Source organism: Mustelus asterias, chromosome 15 (assembly GCF_964213995.1).
Source record: "Mustelus asterias chromosome 15, sMusAst1.hap1.1, whole genome shotgun sequence".
Taxonomy (NCBI): Eukaryota; Metazoa; Chordata; class Chondrichthyes; order Carcharhiniformes; family Triakidae; genus Mustelus; species Mustelus asterias.
In genome coordinates, this window is record NC_135815.1 from 31,913,539 (window position 1) to 31,933,970 (window position 20,432).

At 39.3% G+C, this 20,432-nt stretch overlaps 1 protein-coding gene across 7 annotated transcripts in view; it reads right to left on the bottom strand.

Annotated features, from left to right (window-relative positions):
• Positions 1 to 20,432, bottom strand: part of eml4 (EMAP like 4) — a 422,596-nt gene that overhangs the window by 127,062 nt on the left and 275,102 nt on the right. For 2 of the 7 annotated variants that reach the window (XR_013499632.1, XM_078229704.1), the window contains exon 1: positions 4,101 to 4,374. The exons of 4 other annotated variants lie outside the window; for them this stretch is intronic. Coding sequence is in view for 2 of the 3 variants with exons in the window: in XM_078229704.1 (XP_078085830.1) it covers positions 4,101 to 4,167 (67 nt within the window). In the remaining variant the exon portion in view is untranslated. Of the gene's footprint in view, positions 1 to 4,100; positions 4,375 to 20,432 lie in introns of those variants that run through there. One more of the 7 variants, XM_078229707.1, reaches the window with a different exon arrangement.

The window sequence follows — 20,432 nt, forward strand, 5'->3', positions numbered from 1 at the left end:
GAGACACAGACAAAGCTAAGAACATTACTCTCCTTGAGAAAGTTCAACACCAGACAGCTCATTACAAGTAATTACTCATGCCAATTTAGTATCTCCTAATTCACTAAACTGGCAGTCTCCAGAACCGAAAAGAAGTCCTACGTTGCTATGCCTCTATACATTTTGTGTGAACAATTAAATACTTCTAAGCTCAAAAGTGATTGAGCAAGAAGAGTTCATAACCAACAGCTCCAACTGTTTACATCCCAATATGCTTCCTTTGCTTACTCCTTTTTCCCCAGAACAATTAAGGTCTGGAATCTTCCACAACATTAGGATTTATTTAAGGAAAAGTTTTTACATTAACGTGACCATCAACTGGATTGATTGCACACCTCCTGTGACAATTCCCTGGTGGGAGACCACAATGGGAAATCTCATCAAATACCAAATTCTAATTCCAAGCATACTATGGAAAACATTGATTGGATGCTCCATTTACAGTTAGTCCTTATTTTAAGTCGCCCTCTTAACATTGTTTATTCTTTAGGGCCTGTTTTTCTGATTTGTGTCAGCATTCTCAGTTTTACGTTGTCTGCAATGTGGCTCCACCCAGTCACACATTGCACTCTAGGCCAGCCACTACCATGTTTTGATGCCAAAGCAGCCATCACCAGAGGCTGAAGCTGCAGGAGTGAGTGAGGCCCATGATCTGGGAGCAGGAGCACAGGAAGTTGCCAGTCGCTGAACAGGTGGACGAGTAATGCAGTGCCGGGGTGTTGGAAGGGAGCAGGGCCCTGGCTCCGCCTGTGGTGGATAGAGTTGTGGAAACAAATAAAATGGGCAAATTTTAAACTTAGGCTGGAAAGATTGTAAGTAAGTGTGAAAGTCCTAATTTGGTAGGGATATTTGAAATGATTACTATAAATCTTGTTTGGATTAATCTGGATTCAAACTTCTTGTTAGGTTCAAAGCTACATCCCTAGGCAATGAAAAGATAATTCTAGAATTAGATTTTGAGAAGAGAATTAATCTGGGGTTTTTGAATGTTTGCCAAGGAAGAGTGATGATGTAATGACGTCCATTTGAGAAATTTACCACCCCCCCTTTTGAAAGCAGGGAATTAACCTATTCTGTCCCAGACAGGATGGATTTTTGTGTTTTAAGATTTGCAGTAGCTTTAAGACATTTGAGAATTTATTTGTAGATTATCAATATAGCAGAAATTGTTAGCCTAAATCAAAATCTAGCAGAAGGGGAAAGAGCACTTAGTAAGGCGATATTAAACTGACAGATTATTTTAAAGAGATGAAGAAAATAACCTAGTGGAATAGATGAACATTGAAGAAAAGGAATAGGTATGTACGTGATGTACGGATGAGCTATGGGGAAGTGAACAGGGTAATAAAAGAGACGTTATAGAAGAGCTGATAGTGAACAGAGTAGGACAGAATTAAAGGTGGGATTCATTTGATGGATAAAGGTGATAAAAAGAGACATTTAAAGGGATTCTGAGGAAAAATAAATAAAACACATTTCAAATGGTAACTACGGACCTATTGTTTAGTAATCATTGATCACTTTACTCGGTCGGTTGAAGCATTCCCGTGTAAAGATGCCACAACCAAAACTGTAGCTATGATATTGGCAAATGAAATAACACCTAGGTGGGGAATGCCTGTTCAGTTAGACTCAGATCAGGGAACTCATTTCACAGGAAAAGTTTAAGGGAAGTCTATCAAATGTTTGGGATAAGACTAAGGTTTCAGATACCATATCATCCCCAGAGCTCAAAACTGATAGATCAAATGAACTGGACACTGAAGAATAGTTTAGCTAAAGCTATTTTGGAAGAAGGAAAAAATTGGGTACAGGCTTTGCCTGCAATATTGTGACAGAGAGCTACTCCTTCTCGAGGAACAGGATTAACCCTTTTGAGCAGATGACTGGTAGGGCAAAGCACCTCCCCTAGGCTGTAATAACAGGGGGCAGGAGAACTTGAAATTAGCCGAGAAGCAGTATTTCAATGTATGAGGGATTTAGTAGATCGTTTACATTCTCTCAAAAAGCAGGTAATCACTCAACAGCAGCATAGAGATTGGATGAGACTGGCAGAGGAGAACATTCCTAAATTACCTAAACCGGGGATACGGTAACGGTAGAACTCATGACAGATAAAAAAGGGCTAGGGGTCCGTTGGGATGGGCCTTACAGCGTGATTGTCAAACATGTGCCCTAATCATTGGAAAGTACAGTCCACGATGGTGGCACTGGACACAGCTGAAATCATATCTTATGAGCAATCCAGTATTAACAAAATTGTCCCAGTGGATGGATGATCCAATGAACAGGGGATCATCATGGCGCTTGTAACCGCATTACTGATAATAAGGATAATTTGGATTTGCAGACGAGTTACTAGATTACACCAAATCAGGAACCAGGAAATCAGGGGAATATTAGAAGAAAGGAAATAGAAATGATTCAGTTAATGTGATACTAACTTAAGTGCCGAAGGCATTTTGTTTATATTTACAGAATTTGTACAAAGATTTCAAGACAGTTACAAGGCCAAGAGAAGACAACAACCGATGTAGTCCAGCCCCAGTTGTCAAGTAACTGGTCTGAAGTTGAATGCGTCGTGATTGTTGCGCGGATCTGGAACCAAATTTTCATTTTCTTAATTTGATTCAAATCAAATCAAATTAATATTGACCAGCAGCTGGGAGATATGGAGAGTATAGAGACTGTCAGTTGATAAGCATCGAAAATGATTGTAAACTTTTCTATTCTTTTGTTGTTGAATTTACTATTTTTGACACAGTCTATCAGGAACTGCATACTAACACTTACCTACATATGGGTACACTTATGCTAGAACTGCCAATTCATCCAAATATTGGGTTTGCTCACACATTCCTATACATGCTGAGGGAGGAATATCTTTGCACTCAGTGCCCCTGTCATGGTCAGAATTAATTGTGTGGGATCAGCTTACTCAGTCTTTTAGAGATACTGGGACACTGGCTTTTGTGAGTCTGTATTGTCTGAAGTTTCGGTGATACTCGGCCACCTCGCAAAGCCCACTAACAGAGGCATAGTTAGGCAGTCGTGAATTCCCAGTATCACTGCACACACCTGGGCAGCCACCTCAGAGTAAGAAGAGCAATATGATATTTATGAGAAAGAAAACTTATGGCCGCTCTCCTTAGAATAGTATCAATACTCCAGAGACAGGCAATGATTTTTTGTACGTTTTCTGAAAACATCCAAAAAACAAATTTGAATTCCACCTTCAAATTAAACTCAGCGGTTAAGAGAAATAAATGCATACCATTACCAGTTTTCTAACACGCTGGTCAATTTTTTAATCATCCATGTAGCTGCATATTTAATGTCCACACAATGTCATTTCAGCTTTTAACATCTTTGTGCCATCTATCCAAATAGTGATATATGTGGCAAAAAAAAGTTTTTCTTCTCAAACAAGTAACATTGGTTTCAGGTAAAAGGAATGAATTAGCTTAAAACTCAATCACAAATAAAACTTTTCTTTTCAACACCTTTTAACTCTCCCTAAATACTATTGATAATATGAATTCGTCCTTAATGTATACAAATACTTGCACTGTGACTCAGGCAAAACTGTAGTCAGATTTAAAAATAAACTTAATTGCAGGTAAGATAAAATGGGGGCAATTCAAATTTACACACACAATCAGAAGTAAAACAAAGTTTGGAATCAGGTACAGGTTTTATGTATTTATCAAACAATTTTGGGAGTAGGGAAGGAGAAGAGGTTAACAAATGCAAGCGAGAATTCTGAACAAGTTTGCATGGGTTTAACACTGGAAACAGCAATAATAAATTAAGATATTCTCTATACACTCCATCTAGATTTCAATTTTAACTTCACTATTTCTATCTGTAGTTTCTTAAATGAAACAATACAATCTCTAATTAATGCTCTACACAAAGTACTTTCGACTTTTCCTTTCTAATTTGCATACAATGCACAAAGCACAATATTATTTTGAAGACAAAAGTCAGTGCCTAAAATTTCAGACTTATTGGAAAAGGTGACACTAGAATGTCAGTTTGTTAAAAGGTTGATGAATTACCAGTGGAGACGTTGAGCAACGTTGAGGCATCATTCATTGAGGGCACATTGGACAAATCGTCTTCCATGTTTCCCTTCCGATAAAGTACAAACTAGTTTGGTCTGTTTTTCTCTTCCTTTCCAATGATTTCACAGCAAGCATAGCTCCAACATACTTCGAATTCTAAGGATATCCTCCTAGTCCAGATGGCTGGTGACAAAGCACTTCTGTGTTGGCACAAATAAGAACTCCGCAAGACATCCACCCGTTCCTTCTGCCTGTCTGAGCACACCAAGCACTGAAGAGCTAGGGGGAGGGGAGCAGTCAGCGTCCTGGTCACTTCGGGAAGTGGCGAGGCCCCAATTACAAAAATGTTCTAAACAGCAAACAACTCCACTTGCTACCTGGGAGCTTCAGTCACGAGCCTCGGACAGCTTTGGAGCATTTCTGCCCTGGCTAAATGCAGCAATCCTCGGCAACGTCAGCAATCCTCTGGGACAATATTCTTGGAATTGCAAACGCTCCACAACTTTCTCAGTGCTAGAGGGTTTTATCTTCAGAACAAACTGCAAGGGCCAAATGAGATCTAATGAATGCAACATGTGTTCATTCTTTTAGTAGCAGCCTCCCAAGGTAATTGAGTCTACCTTCACTTAGGGAAATGTCAAGGCAATTCCTAAGTTATGCCGAACAATCTGGGCAAAGAATTATTTAATGTGTTAGACCTTTAGGAACTATTACAGCGAGAAGAACTGAGTAAACATCAGAAATTAACTCTTTCCTGCATTTCCAGGGTTGAGTTGAAATACAAACCAGAGGAAAAAGAACAAAAACAACTACAATAGATCATAACTGTTGGAATTCTGAAAACTGCTTCTAAAAGAGACATTTAATTTCTATAAACAATTTTATAAAATCTTTATGTTTTTCCTAGAATAATGAGAAATGTAGAAAACTGGAACATCTCTTAGTTCATATAGTAGAAAGGTTATAGTTTTACAGGTAATATTTTTGTATGAAACATTTAATTAACATTTAGAAACATGCTCCAATATCCACAGGACGAATTTCCTTACAGGGTGATTTGCTGGTGCTATTGGAGAGGATTTAAAATAACTTGGCAGGGATGTATGAACTTGGAGGTAATATCAGAAAGGAACAAGGTGCATAAATAGCACTAGAGTAGAAAATAGGAAATTGTTAGGTGGGTTTAGGGAAAGGGAGAAAGTAATAAAGTCTAAATTAGGGTTACTGTGCATATATATGGATGTGCAGTGTGTCATAAAGAAGATTGGTGAGTTACAGGCGCAGACTGCCACAGGGAAGTATGTTGTGGCTATAACAGAGACGTGGTCTAAAGAAAGATAGGACTGTGTATTAAATATTCCTGGATGCAATGTGTTCAGGAAAGATAAGAAAGGAGGGGTTTGTGGCAGTATTGATTAAAGAGAACACTGCAATGCTGGAGAGAGAAGATACACAGAGGAGATAGGATACACAAATCCAGAGCTCCCTGGATGACAATAGAGATAAGAATTAAGAAGAAGAAAAAGTGTGCAAACAACTGAAATATATAACTGAGAACCAAGTTGAATATCGAAGGCTCAGAGAGGAATATAAATATAAATAGTAAAAGGAAGAGAGTGATGCTGATGATGGATAAAAGTGGCATTTAGAGATGGAGGTGGGGGACATGGCCAAGGTATTAACTGAATACTTTGCATCTGTCTTTACCAAGGAAGAAGATGCTATCCAGGACACAGGGCAAGAGGTTATTTAGACACTTAAAAAGGTTTGAAATTGAAAAGGATAGGTGCTGTTTTGACGATCTATACTTTAAGCTGATAAGGCACCTGAACTGGATGAAATGTATCTAAGGATAGTGCGGGAAGTGACAGTGAAAAATTGCAGAGGCACTGGGCATAATTTTCCAATCTTCTTGAGATCAGGGGTGGTGCCAAATGACTGGAAAATTGCAATTGTTACACCCTTGCTGAAAAAAGGTGTAAAGATAAGCCTAGCAACTGCAGGCCAATCAGTTTAACTTCAGTGGTGGGCAAACTTCTAGTCACAATAATTGGACAAAATGAATGGTCATTTGGGGATATCCAGGTTAACTAAGAAAGCCAGAAATTATTAGGGAAAAACTAACCTGCTGGAGTTTTTTGATGAGATAACAGAGGGGGTTAACCAAAGGACAATGGTGTGGATGTGTTGTACATGGATTTCCAAAAGGCATTTGAGGCAATGCCACACAACAGTAGCAACATGGATACAAAATTGACCAAATGACAGGAAACAGTATAGTGGTTAACGGATGCTTTTCAGACCGGAGTAAGATTTATATTGGATTACCCCAAGCCCCCCTCCTCTTCTTGATATATTTTAATGGCCTAGACATTGGTGTACAGGCCATAATTTCAAAACCTGTGAATGATACAAAACTTCAAAGTATTGTGAACTGTGAGAAGGGTAATGTAAAACTTCACTGGCAGAGAAATGGCAGATGAAATGTAGAGAAGTGTGAAGTGATTCATTTTGGTGGGAAGAATGTAGATAGACAGTAAAAATAAATAAACAATACAATTCTAAGGAGGGCATGCAGGAGTGCACAAATCATTGAAGGTGGCAGGGAAGGTTGAGAGAATGGTTAATAAAGCATGCATCATCCTAGGTTTTATTAACAGGGGCATAGAGTGCAAAAGCAAGGAAGCTTTGGGAAGGCAACTTATCTAAATGGGGAGAGATTTCGGGATGCTCTGATGCAGAGGAATCTGGGTGTCCTCGTTCAGGAGCCACTGAAAACTAGCATACAGATGCAGTAGATAATAAAGAAAGTGGATGGAATGTTGGGATCTATAGCTAAAGGAATAGAATATAAAGATAAGGCAGTACTGTTGCAACTATACAAGGCATTGGTGAGACCGCAGCTAGAGTATTAGGCACAGTTTTCGTCCCATTATTTGAGGAAAGATGTAGTGGCATTGGAAGCAGTTCAGAGGAGGTTCACTCGATTGATTCCAGAGATGAGGGGTTTGTCGTATGAAGAGAGATTGAACAGCTTAGGCCTATACTCTCCGGAATTTACAAGAATGAGGGGAGATCAAATTGCAGTATTTATGATAAAAGGTATGGATAAAGTAGACGTGGAGCGGATGCTTCCTCTTGCAAGGCATTCTAGGACGAGAGGTCATAGTCTTAGGATAAGGGACAGCAAATTTAAAACAGAGTTGAGGAGAAACTATTTCTCCCAAAGAATTGTGAATCTGTGGAATTCGCTACCCCAAAGTGCGGTGGATGCTGGGATAGTGAGTAAATTTAAAGAGGAGTTAGACTGACTTTTAATTGGTAATGAGTTGAAAAGATATGGGGAGAAGGTAGGAAAATGGGGATAAGGAGCATATCAGCCATCATCGAATGGCGGAGCAGACTCGAGGGCTGAATTGCCTAATTCTATTCCTATATCTTATGAACTTACAAGCTATGTTAAAACTTGTACAGAACACTGGCTTGGTCTCAACTGGAATAATGAGTCCAGTTCTAGGTGCCACTTTTGGAAGGATGTGATGGTATTAGAGAGGTTGCAGAAAAGATTCCCATGAATGGTGATAGGAAATAGGGAACTCTTGTTATGTACATAGATCAGAGAATTTGGGACTGTTTTCCTCAGAGAAATAGGAACAGGAGTCGGCCATTCAGCCCCTCGAGCCTGTTCCACCATTCAAATGAGATTATGGCTGATCTGTGGCCTAACTCCACGTGCCTGCCTTTGGCCCGTATCCCTCAATATCTTCGCTGAACAAAAATTTATCTGTCTCAGATTTAAAATTAGTAATGGACCTAACATCAACTTCTGTTTGCGGAAGAGAATTCCAAACCTCTACGTGAAGTGCATCCTAACATTTCTCCTGAATGGTCTGGCCCTAATTTTTAGGTAATGCACCCTAGTTCTAGAATCTCCAAGTAGTGGAAGTAGTTTATCTACCGTCTTTTCTTGTTAATGTCTTGAAGACTTCGATCAGAACACCCCATAGGCTTCCAAATTCTAGAGAAACAGGTCTAATTTGTATAATCTCTCTTCATAACTTAATGCCTGAACTCCATGCATCATTCTTGTAAACCCACGTTGTACCCCTCCAAGGTACGGTGAAGAAAAAGTTGGGAGGAGATTTGATAGATGTATTCATGAGGGGTTTGAATAGATTATATAGGGAAAATCCATTCTCACTGCTCAAAAACAAGATAGCACAAATTAAGGTAATTGGCAAGAGAAACAAAGAAACAATGACAACACGGAGGAAGAATTTTTTCACACAGTGAGTGGTTAAGATCTGGAATGCACTGCCTGAGAGTGTGGTTAGGCAGGTTCAATCGAGGCATTTGAAAGAGAATTAGATTGTTATCTGAAAATGAAGAATGTGCAGGGAAACAGGGAGAAAACAATGCAGATCAAAATTTAACTTTGAAACAGAGAAGCACACTATTTGACCTCTGGAATCTGGAGTCAAACTCAACCCAGAAGCATGGACTGCAAATCTCTAGATATCTACTAATGATTCTAAGCTGTGTTGAGGCTGTTTTGATCCAGTTCCATGGGATTATGACTTCTTCACAAAACTGCTCATTAATTCACCATGACTGGTACTAATTCAGCAATCCCAGAAGGCCTAAGAATGCACAATGCAACCAGTCAAAGAGACATATTGCTGTGGCAGCTCAGTTCAGTGGTAATACCACGGTGTTGAGTCATATGCCACCATGCATAACCTCCTTATTGAGATCATGTCAAATGTTAGATGCATGTACATCAGCCAAAATGTCACAACTAGCCCACGCACGCGCTTTTCTCATTTGTTAAAAACTCACAAGGAAACTAGCCATGTAGGGAAGTAAATTTCTTGATTTTAGCACTTATGGTAGGTTTTCAAGAATGATATTCCTAGGGTACATGTCCAAGAGCTGCCCAAATATTTAAATGGGCTTTCCAACCTGATTCCAGGATCAGGTTCTTTAGATGTCATGTGTCCTTTGGTACCGCACCCAAATTATTCTCCATGTTGAACATGTATGGTGTGGCTCAATGTATTTGACTGTGAGAAGCATCACAGCAAAAGAAAACAGCCCTGAATTTGAGCTTTATGATGCATGACACTGAAATTTGAGAGGGGCACAGACTTGCTTAACAAACTGCAGCTATGCCCAATTACTTACACAGCAAAATGAAAACCTCCTGAAGCATACAAAAGTACGATTTCCAGCAATCACTGAATTAGGTTAGAACATTTATTTTTCTGTAGGTTCTTTTGTGCAAGTCTGATTTACAAGCCAACAATATTTTTTCTTGAAACGGTTACAGGGATTTTTTTTATAGGAATACAAAAAGTAGTTGTAGAGGCTTCAATACCACTTCAAAACATCCAATTCCTTTCACTCGAAATCTATTTGCAAATAAATCGTAAATTGTGGTCTGTTTTTCTTTTACAAATTACATCAACTGTTATTTCATCCTGCATTGAATATGGAACTGGCTGCCTAGCAGATCTTCCACTGTTGCAGGCTACACAACTGCCACGAGACAGGCAACAGATTAACTGCTTTTGAGAGTACATTGATTTATCCAGCTTAAACTTTTATTTAAAGGGTGATGAAAATCATATCACTAAACAAAGCCCTAGTTTTGATGAAAAGTCACATCCATACATTGGGTGTAATTTTGCTGCCAAAACACCAACAGCAAATTTTAAATGTGATCATTAACTTGTATGTCCTCGAACAACTTGTGAGAAGGAAGAAACATCTTGAATTGCACCAACACAAGTTGCTGAACAATTTGCACAGTTCTCTCTTTAATCTCACATAAATAAGATCAGCCTCAATCTTCCCCAAGTTTAAAAATAAATGTTGCATTAACACAAAGGTAGGGCTAGTACTGAATAAGTACTTTTTAATAAGACTTATGCTCCTACAATGTCAGTTATCTTCGGCTGCCCAATTTAAAGTATCAGGTGGCGAGACCTTCATGAATCCATATTGTTATCTTTTGTGAAAATAGCAACGTTTCAAGTAGGCCATACAGCCATTGAGCAATCTCAGCTATTCAGTAAGATGTGGCTGGAGTTTTACATCAACCCCACTTTCCTGACCTAGCCCTTGATTTCCCTAGTGCCCAAAAAGTTCCAACTCTTGGATATGCTTAACAACTGAGTATCTACCACCTGCTGGGGTAGAGAATTCCAAGGATTTGCAATTCTCTGAGCGAAGAAATTCCTCATCTCAGTCGTAAACAGCTGACCCTTACCCTGAGAGCACGTCCATTTGTTCCAGACCTTCCATCCAGGGGAAACAGTCTCTCAACTTGGCAAGCCCTCAAAGAACTTCATACAATCCAAAGAGGTTACAGCTTATTCTTCTAAACTCCAAAGGATATAGGCCTATGCTACTCAATCTCTCTTCATGAGACATCTCTCTCGGCCCAGGAATCAATCATATACAGGTATTCTGCTAATAAAGCCCAAAATACGGAGCCCTTTTTTTCCCCCAAATGGGAGCCTCAGTGCTTTTTTTAAAAAAAACAATGAAACATCACCCTTCAAACCCTTCTCCCAATTTTATTTCCAAAGCTAAGCATTTTTGATAGCTCAGAGGAATATTCAATGCAAGAAAGCTGCTGTATTTACACCAGAACACATTCACCTCCAAAATATGCCAGTGACCAGTTTTGGGGGGGATAAAGGCAAGAACAGGGTGACACCAGAACATTCTTCTGTGAATTTATTTTAAAGCTACATTTTAGCAATGCTTGACGTATTTAGGTGCATACACTTAAGTATTTGCATGTTCAATTGCATCTTTCAGAAAGTATCAGTTCATCCAACATATTTTCTGCCCAATGTTCATGAGCAACCAACACTAAAATAAAGTAATTTCTACCTTCTTGCTGATCTTGAGACTGACAATCTCCATTCACACAAGAAAAATCAGCTTATTTTCTTTGAGTCGTCAATAACCTAACATACGAGCGGAAAACCTAGCAGCTCAAACAAGAGTAATTGCAACCAATCTTAAGAACAAAGAAAATTACAGCACAGGAACAGGCCCTTCGGCCCTCCAAACCTGCACCACGTTGCCCGACTTAACTAAAACCCCTGACCCTTCCGGGGACCATATCCCTCTATTCCCATCCTATTCATGTATTTGTCAAGACACCCCTTAAAAGTCACTACTGTATCCGCTTCCACTACCTCCCCCGGCAACGAGTTCCAGGCACCCATCACTCCCTGTGTAAAAAATCTGTGTAAAAAATCCTGGTCAATATTCACCTCTCTAGTTAGACAGCAGGGGTAAATCTAGCTGAAATCAGTTAACTCCGCGATAGACAGAACATAAAAGCCAATTTTTAAAAAAAAGTTGCAGATGGCAATCCCCATGCAGGAGCACAAGATAAATTCAGGTCTTTACACGTGTAGCAGTTCACGAAAGCTGTAAGCAGTGTTCCAAAGAATATGCTGACAGATAGAAGGTGCTAGGAGTAACAGGTTGGTTACAAATAAATTAAGCTTCAGCACTTTCAATCTCACTACTTCTGGAATGGCACAAAACAGTAGCAGCTATGTCTCAGAAGCTACACATATGCGAGGTAAGCTTTTTTCAAAAATCAGTTGGTGTGAGAAATTTAAGAAAAAAGCTGTGTTATTTTTAATTTTGCTTTCAGAGATGTAGGCAGATTGATTGCGGGGAAAATATTTCACATGTTCTCCTTACCCCCAATCCATGTTACATTATAGTCTCTGGTCATACGGCAAGCTGCACAATTTGGCAACTGTAAGCTCTCTCAATTTTAAGTTTTGTGTTCAGTAAATTACAACCAACTGATTATTAGGGATCAAACAATAACAAAGACCAAATTTTAATACTGGCAGAATAGTTGCACAGTGAGATAGATGTCAGCTTGGCTTAGTGGTAACACATTCACCTTCAAGTCAGAAGTTCATACTCCACTCTGGGACTTGATCACATAATCAATGCTGACACTTCAATGCAGTACCAAGAGTTGATTCAAACATCAGGTGTGCAATCATTTAGATCAGATGAAGCCTTGTGCTCGTTCAGGTGGAAGTCAAGGATCCTGTAGCACTTTGTAAAAAAACAGGGCGTAGTTCTCCCAATAACATAGGCAGCTACCCTGCCAAACCCTCTCAGAATCTTACATGTTTCAATGAGATCACCTCTCATTTTTCTAAAGCCCAGAGAGCATAGGCCCATTCTACTCAATCGCTCCTTACTGGACAATCCTCTTATCCCAGGAATAAACCAAGCAAACTTTTATTGCACTACTTCTAAGGCTAGTATCTCCTACCTTAGATGTGGACAGCAAATTGTGCACAGTACTGCGGGCGTGGTCTCATTAAAACCCTGTAACAATTGCAGCAAGACTTCCTTACTCTTGTACTGTAACCCCCTTGCAATAAAGATCAGCATAACATTTACCTTCCTAATTAGCTGCTGAGGACTAAAAAACACAAAAGGTGCTACACAAATACAAATTCTCATTTTCAACACGGAAGTTACCAAATTTGGATAACTGTGGACAAAAGGATCTTTATATCCAGTTTATACAGTATTTTCCTTTAACAAGAGTTTTGTGTAATCATTTTAGACATAAGGAATATACACGAAATAGTCTAGTATGTATACATGCTTTTTATAGGCATTGTCCACTTATATCAAACAATACTGGCAAGATTCTCCCCTCCATTCTAATGTGAACAAACATGCCCAAGATCAGAGAGAGGATCAAGGTTAGCTGGCACTTACACGTACTGCTTCACTGAAGAACATGGAGAAAATGGTCCAGCAGTTTAGCTTGTGCAAAGTGCATTATTTATTAAGGTTCTGTACTATTTAAATTTGATGTATAACTGCCACTTTGAAATTGCAAAGAAAATGTATTGACTTCACAATAACTAAAGTCAAGACAAAAGTCTCCAGTTAAAAATATTACACATACAGTTTTAAACACTAAATTTACAGCCACTTCCCTTTCAAACCACTCTCCATTCTAAATTATAATCATTACTAGCCAGGTCAAGTAGTTGATTTAGGGAATTATATGTTCTACAACATCCACAGATTCAAATATACAGAACTTAAAAGTATTTTCAGGAATAGGAATGGTTTGAAAATTAGACAAATTTCCTGCAATAGGTATTTAAAACCACCACTGCAAAGAGTCTTGGATCCAATTGAGTTGTTTGATGCATTAAAGTGGATTTTAAATCCAAATTAACACTTGACTTCATTAAAACACTTAATTAATTCTATGCTTTGCTTTTCTTTGTTGTGTGCTCTGTTGGTACATATTGAAATTAAGCAATACAGATTGGATCCAAATATACATGGGCCAGAGACTATAAGAATCAATTTTGAACCTGCTCCAAAGCACTTTTTTCTGATCTCTGCAATTTACATTCCAGAGGTTCAAGATTTGGATGCAATTTCAACCTCAGTTTTTCAAATTCAGGCAACTAGTTAATTTGATTTTGGATTACAAATCCTGTAGAAACTAGGGAAAATGCCATTAATTCACGTTTTATTTGAAATGAGACAAATGGTCTTGCCATTGAGATTCATAAAAAATAAATTCACTTTCCTATACCTTGTGGAGATGGCAGATTTTTGCCCTCTTGGAGCTCCCTGGCTCATCATTCTGTCTTCACCCAGCTTCATCCATGTTTCGGCACCTTTGTTTCAGCAGTTAATGAGCCGCTTCGTTCATCCTCATGAAAAGCCAGATTACTGCGCATTTTTGGCACCTGTTCGACAGCCAATCAGCTTATTTGCTTGTCATCACAAGAAGCCCGAGTCCGATGCATTTTCAGCTACAGTTGGCAGCCAATGACAATTGACTCAGACTCCAGGACCAACACGTCAATCGCGATCAACTTCTTTGAGATCAGTGCAGTAAAGTGTTAGGGTTGCAGGCTGATCTTCGCCTCTGATGTTGTTGCTCCCAGATTTCTGGAGCTGGTGTGTCTCCTTGTGTTTATTTTCCAAGGTCTGGGGTACCTTGGTCATACTGCTGCTCCCTTCAACTGAGGTAGAGTTTCCCAGGACATTTCATTGCCCTCATCGTCGGTGGCTGGGGGTTCTGTGGTTTCCATAATCACCTTATTTTGTCAGCGGTGGCCAGCTTGTCCTCCCTCACCCGAGGAGGAAGCCACACTGGAGGCATGAGCTGAAAGCTGCCGCTTTTTACTGTTCACAAGAAAATCATCATTTAATCTCTTTAACATTTTCCTCTTATGAATTTTCCTAATCACTCTTAGTCAGGGCCCTTCTTATTTTGTAGCTTCCTCTTCACTTGAATCTTCCTCTTCTGGTAGGGGTGGGGATGTGTCTCTGGGTGTGCTGGGGCCTCAACCTTTTGTTCAGATGCCTTATCTTTTTTTGCAGCATCTTGTGAGGCGGCATCTTTGTTCTTGTTGTTGGAGGTACATGAGCTTCCTTTGTGGTGACCTTTTTCGCTCCACCACTGATGATTTGTGCATATGTAGCACCCTGTTTTTGGTAGGCATTGTAAAGATGGCCAGCCTCCGCATGCAGTTTGCTTTCTTTACAGTCCTTGGCTGTGTCCCTCCTGCATGCAGTTTCTACAGAAGGGGGTGCTGCATTTGGCAGCAACATGTCCAGTTTTGCCACAGGTGCGACACACTCGTGATTGCCCCGCATACAACAGGTAGCCTTGACTTCTTCCAATGGCGAAATTGGACAGGGGAGAGGGAGGTTGCAGAATGGGTCTATTCACATCCATTCTCAAGATCACCTTGACCTGGCATTTGCTCATCCAAAACTCAAAATTGTCTTTCACTTCAGTGCTGTTTCCATTCAACTCAACATACCTGGTGAGGAATGTGAGCACATCCAACACAAGGATGTGGGGGTTGTAAATGTGGAATATAACAACCTGGTTCTGCTGCAATAGGATGAAAAGAGGTTCCACAAATCAGGATGGACAGGGGGCCCGGTTACCTTTTTCCTTGAATGCCTTCAGAAGCTTGATGCATATTCAACACTTCTGAAGGTGATGTCAAAATATCCGCAAAACTTGAAAAGCACCCGTTTCACGAAGTAGGTTCGATCTCCAGGCAAGTCTTCTCCTGATGTCTTCACTGTTACTCAGAGTGTGTTGCACACCCCTTGGCCTGGTGCTCAAGCTGTTGCAGCCATAGTTCAAACACTGAGTCGTGCTGTACCAGCGTTAGGTCCAAGCCAGAAGCTTAAACCAGCATAGAGATCCACCAACAGCAGCAGAGCTCAAATATTGTTTTCTCTTGTGTCTTTTTTCTCGCTGTCTTCTTCAATCCATGATCCACATCGAAATCCATTAGCTCTTTGCAAAAACTGATAGCAGAAACTACACTTAATCTTAGCCAAAAAGCCAAGTGATGATGTTCTTGTGATATGGCTATCATACAAGGTGCTACATAAATACATGCTGCTGGTATGAAAGCAATAAAGCAGGGCAAGATCAGCTTCCAGGTTATCTTTATGGTTAGGCTGGGAAATATATTTTAAGTCATTCAGCCAAAATGGTTTGCATCACCAAGAAGAGTACCACAAATTTTCATATGTGGCTCTCTTATGTTTGGAGCATGAATCTACAAACAACACTTATTTATAAAAATAAAATCTAAGGCAAATTAATTTTGGGGCCTAGAGTTGAAGAAAGCCACTTCAGAAAACAAATTGTAAATATATGGGTGTGTCAACTCTCCAAAGAACACATGGAAGTACTTTTGTTTTCCATTCATTTCAGTACCATACTCAAAATAGATGTAATAGATTATATATACATATAGGCACATGCACTTGGCTTTGCCTCAAATGTTACCACCCTATGTTTGTTACTGTCTAAATTCCCAGTGAAATATTTAAATGTTAAAATGTGTCACACAACACAAGCTTTGAACTTCCTTGACAGACTGAAGTCAAATAAATAATAATGGCACCATGCTCTGGAAAGCATAAGTGAATTCAGATTTTAATTATAGTTACGACTGACTGCATTTCATGAAGACTACAATGCTGTTTCTTCTATTATTAAATTTCAACGCAGAGAGCAGTTTGAAGCGATATCACATTACAAAAGATACACTTTTATTGAATCCAGGATAAAACTGAAATTAGAGAACGCCATAAGGCCTTGGAATACAATCACACAGCAAAGGACTATACAAACAGCCTATAAAAGCATACAGATTTTAACAGGCATGATGCCACATGAGAATATGAGGATAAGAGAGATTACTCCCACACTAAGGTGGGTTGTGACAGAGCCAGGACTTGATCAGTATTTATATTTTGAGCAGTGTCTAAATTTTATAACTGAAAACAAGAACACAATCCACATTAGCAGCTGTCATGTTACAATGGTCAACTTGCATCTTGAAGCTTCTAATGAACATGCCCAAATTTGTCCTGTGCACCCAGGGAATTCAAATAATGCCTACATCACACTCAGCACAATGGTTAGCACCGCCGCCCCACAGCGCCAGGGACCCAGGTTTGATTCTCAGCTTGGGTCACTGTCTGTGTGGAGTCTGCACATTCGGCCTGCATGGGTTTCCTCCGGGTGCTCCAGTTTCCTCCCTCAGTCCGAAAGACATGCTGGTTAGGTGTATTGGCCATACTAAATTCTCCCTCAGTGTACCCGAACAGGCACTGGAGTGTGGCACAACTAGGGGATTTTCACAGTATCTCTATTGCAGTGTTAATGTAAGCCTACTTGTGACACTAATAAATAAACAAACTTTAAAAAGATGGTTCCATGAGCTTACCCTGAAATAGCAGAATTGATCCTTTATCTTTTAATGGGTTTGTTGTTCTCAACCAAGGTGCCTGCAATTAGCTTGAACATTCCAAGCTAACAAAACAGGAGAGGGTGGAGAAGAAAATAAATCAGCGAGCATTTTTGAATGTCATCCAATTATCTTTGCTGAAAATGGTTAGATGTGGAAAACAGGAAATGGCAGAAATGGACCCAAATGTTATCCTCCTTATTGTAAAATTGCCTTCGCCTCAGGTGGATAACAGCCATTTCAACAAAATGCCAGAGAATGATCTCTGCTCATGAAATAATTCTTCCAGAAGGGTGGCATGTGGTACAGTGGTTAGCACTGCTGCCTCACAGTGCCAGGGACCTGGGTTCAATTCCAACCCTGGATGACTGTGTGAAGTTTGGATGTTTGCCTCCTGCCTGCAAGGGGCCTCCTGGTGCTCTGGTTTTCTCCCACAGTCCAAAAATGTGCAGGTTAGGTGGATTGGCAATGCTAAATTGCCCCTTACTGTCCAAAGATGTGTAGATTAGCTGGATTAATCTAGAGAAAGTATAGGTTTACAAATGTCATATTTTATACGCAGTATGGTTTTGTCTTTGAAAGCTGTTGAATAATTATTTTATGTACTAAGGGATTGAAAACTACTGTGCAGCTGATAAAGTAAATGTATTTATCTCAAAACAAAACTGCAATCAGAAGTTAGACACTTGCAAATTAAAAATCTTTTCAGCAAACATAGAAGTATCTGACATGTCTATGAATAGACCATGATCTTTATGATAAATCATGTATTTGAAAACTTTAATTGTAAAATTCTATGGTAATCAATGTTTTACTCTTCCCACCTTAAATGCAATATGCAATTACTATAAAACTAAATCTTACATATTCTTTACATATGATTTAAACTTTAAATTGGCCAACTTAATGTCACAGGTAATGCACGAGTAAAAAAGAATTGGCGTTTGAATTCACATTATACTAACCATACAATTACAAGCTTTGCAACTCTTAATCAGCTACATAAACAAGTGACTACTCCTTAAAAAATACAAAACCATGATAAAGTTTAACAATGTTTTCTGCCATTTTGCTTCTTTATATTGACATTCAATACGCAAAACAAAGATGCACAAACAGATACAAAAGTTGTAAGAAATGTGTAACAGGTAGATGGGATAGCTAAAGGTGTGTGTGCACAGAGAGAAAAACAGTTTAAACTTGTATTTGTTATATTTCTAACTTCTACCAGTTCTGATGAAAGGTTGTCAACCTTTCATCAAAACTGGTAGAAGTTAGAAATGTAACAAATACAAGAACAAAGGAAGTAGTAAAAGGGAGGAGGGCATGAAAGAACAAAAGGGAAGTCTGTGATATGTGGAGGACAGAAGTCACTAAATGACAAAAGGGGTGATGGGTCAAGGAAAACTGCCATCTTTTATTTGAGAGAGACTCTGCTGTTAGGGTTAGCAGGACCTCATCATCCATTTGGATTTGGATGTGCTATCATGCTCACTGACACCCTCCCCATCTCCCCACTCATTTTGCGGCCCAAGCTACTGTGTAATGAGATAGAAAGCATAGAAGGGCCAAGAGCAACTTGGACTAATATTGGCACATTCTGCAAATTGAACAAATTTAAAGTTTATTTATTAATGTCACAAGTAGGCTAACATTAACATTGAAATGAAGTTACAGTGAAAATCCGCTAGTCGTCACATTCCGGCGCCTGTTTGTGTATACTGAGGGAGAACTTAGTATGGCATATCCACCTAATCTGCACATCTTTGGACTGTGGAAGGAATCCAAAGCACCTGGAGGAAACCCACACAGACATGGGGAGAACGTGCGGACTCCAGACAGATAGTCAACCAAGTCGGGAATCAAACCCAGGTCCCTGGCGATGTGAGGCAGCAGTGCTAACCACTGTGCTACCGTGCCACCCTATGTTTACATATGTTATATACATTTGTAAAACAACCTACTTTTAATAGAAATTGTGCAATAAGACTGTGGCTCTGAATGACTGGATGTGGATTTTTGCCTATAATTTCAGGTCACGCTGACCTTTCATCGCAGCTGTTGTGCTGAAAGGTTACCTCAACCTGAAACATTTCAGGCTGCGCTCGGCTCAAGGCTGGAAATTCCCGCCTGACGGGAAAATTTCACCCACTAACTCTGTTTCGCTCCACAGATGCTGCCTGACCTGCTGAATATTTCCAACATTTTTTGTTTTTAAATCCTAATGATGGGAAGAATCTCATGCATTTCTGATGTGACAAAATGATTGAGGGTCTCTGCAGACTTTGGCTGTGCCATTTCATTAATTTGTGAGAGTGATTTGTGATAAGTTAAGATCATTGTATAAAAAGGTGTATTGGCTTAACTGCAATTTTTATGCTGCATGTACATACAAAATAAATAAGGTCTGTAACAACATGTTTCACTAATAAAGAATTCTATATTTACAATTCTACAAGAGCCAACATAATATTCAAAGTAACTGTAGGTGCAACTGGAAATCCAATCTAACAATATATCTGGCCTATATCTAGCATTGACACTGCTCTAATTGCTATCAGGCTTCTCTGAACAGCAAATGTGAGATTAATAGCTCTTTTGAAAGTATTTCATTCTAACTTTGACAATTAAAATTTTGAACATTATGTACTCACGAACAGTTACAATAACAATCAGCATCCAAATTTACTTGCTCTTCATCTGGAACAGGTTTCACAAATAATCACCAGGAATCTCAAAACTGAACAGGTTTTACAAAATAAAATAAAATCCACTTATGGCCTAATATGGAATGGAGTTCGAAAATCTAAATGTAACTTAACTGAATTGCTAGTGTCCTGTTCGACATCAGCTCTACAGTCCAATAACATAATGTGCATTCATAACCCAAAATGCATAATTTTCAAATATTTCTCAGTTTTAAACTATTTCTCAAAACCGAAGATTAAAAATATTAAACTAATGAATCCAAATGAGAAGAACATGCATTTCAACCTTTTAAGACATCATACAGTCTGCAGAGCAAAACCGAACACCAAAACCACAAGCCACAAGCTGACAACAAAAGGATACCAATGAACATTCCAGCACAATCAAATAAAAACTAGAAATAAACAGATTAATGCAAGCTGGTCCGTCATCGGATCATTAAATTCACACAGCAAGCACAAGTACATTAATTCATGAGATGGGGCTGGGCCAGATTTTAGTCTCAATGTTTTGAGGAGTCACAGCAGGTCAGAATCAAATTTCTTGGGGAGAGGAAGAGAGAGAAGCTAACAGAGGAGCACTATTCGAGCATGATTGTGCTGACCAAGTCACGCACATGCCTAGCTTTCAGTGTGATACAGCAAGCAAAATGCCCAAGCCCACATTTTGATCTCACGGTTGGTGTACTATTACACTACACAAACCTGGCCACAGAAACCTCCTTTTAAACTGTAAACAATACACTATCTGCCCCAATCCACCTGTATGATGCAACACTTTAAACAAA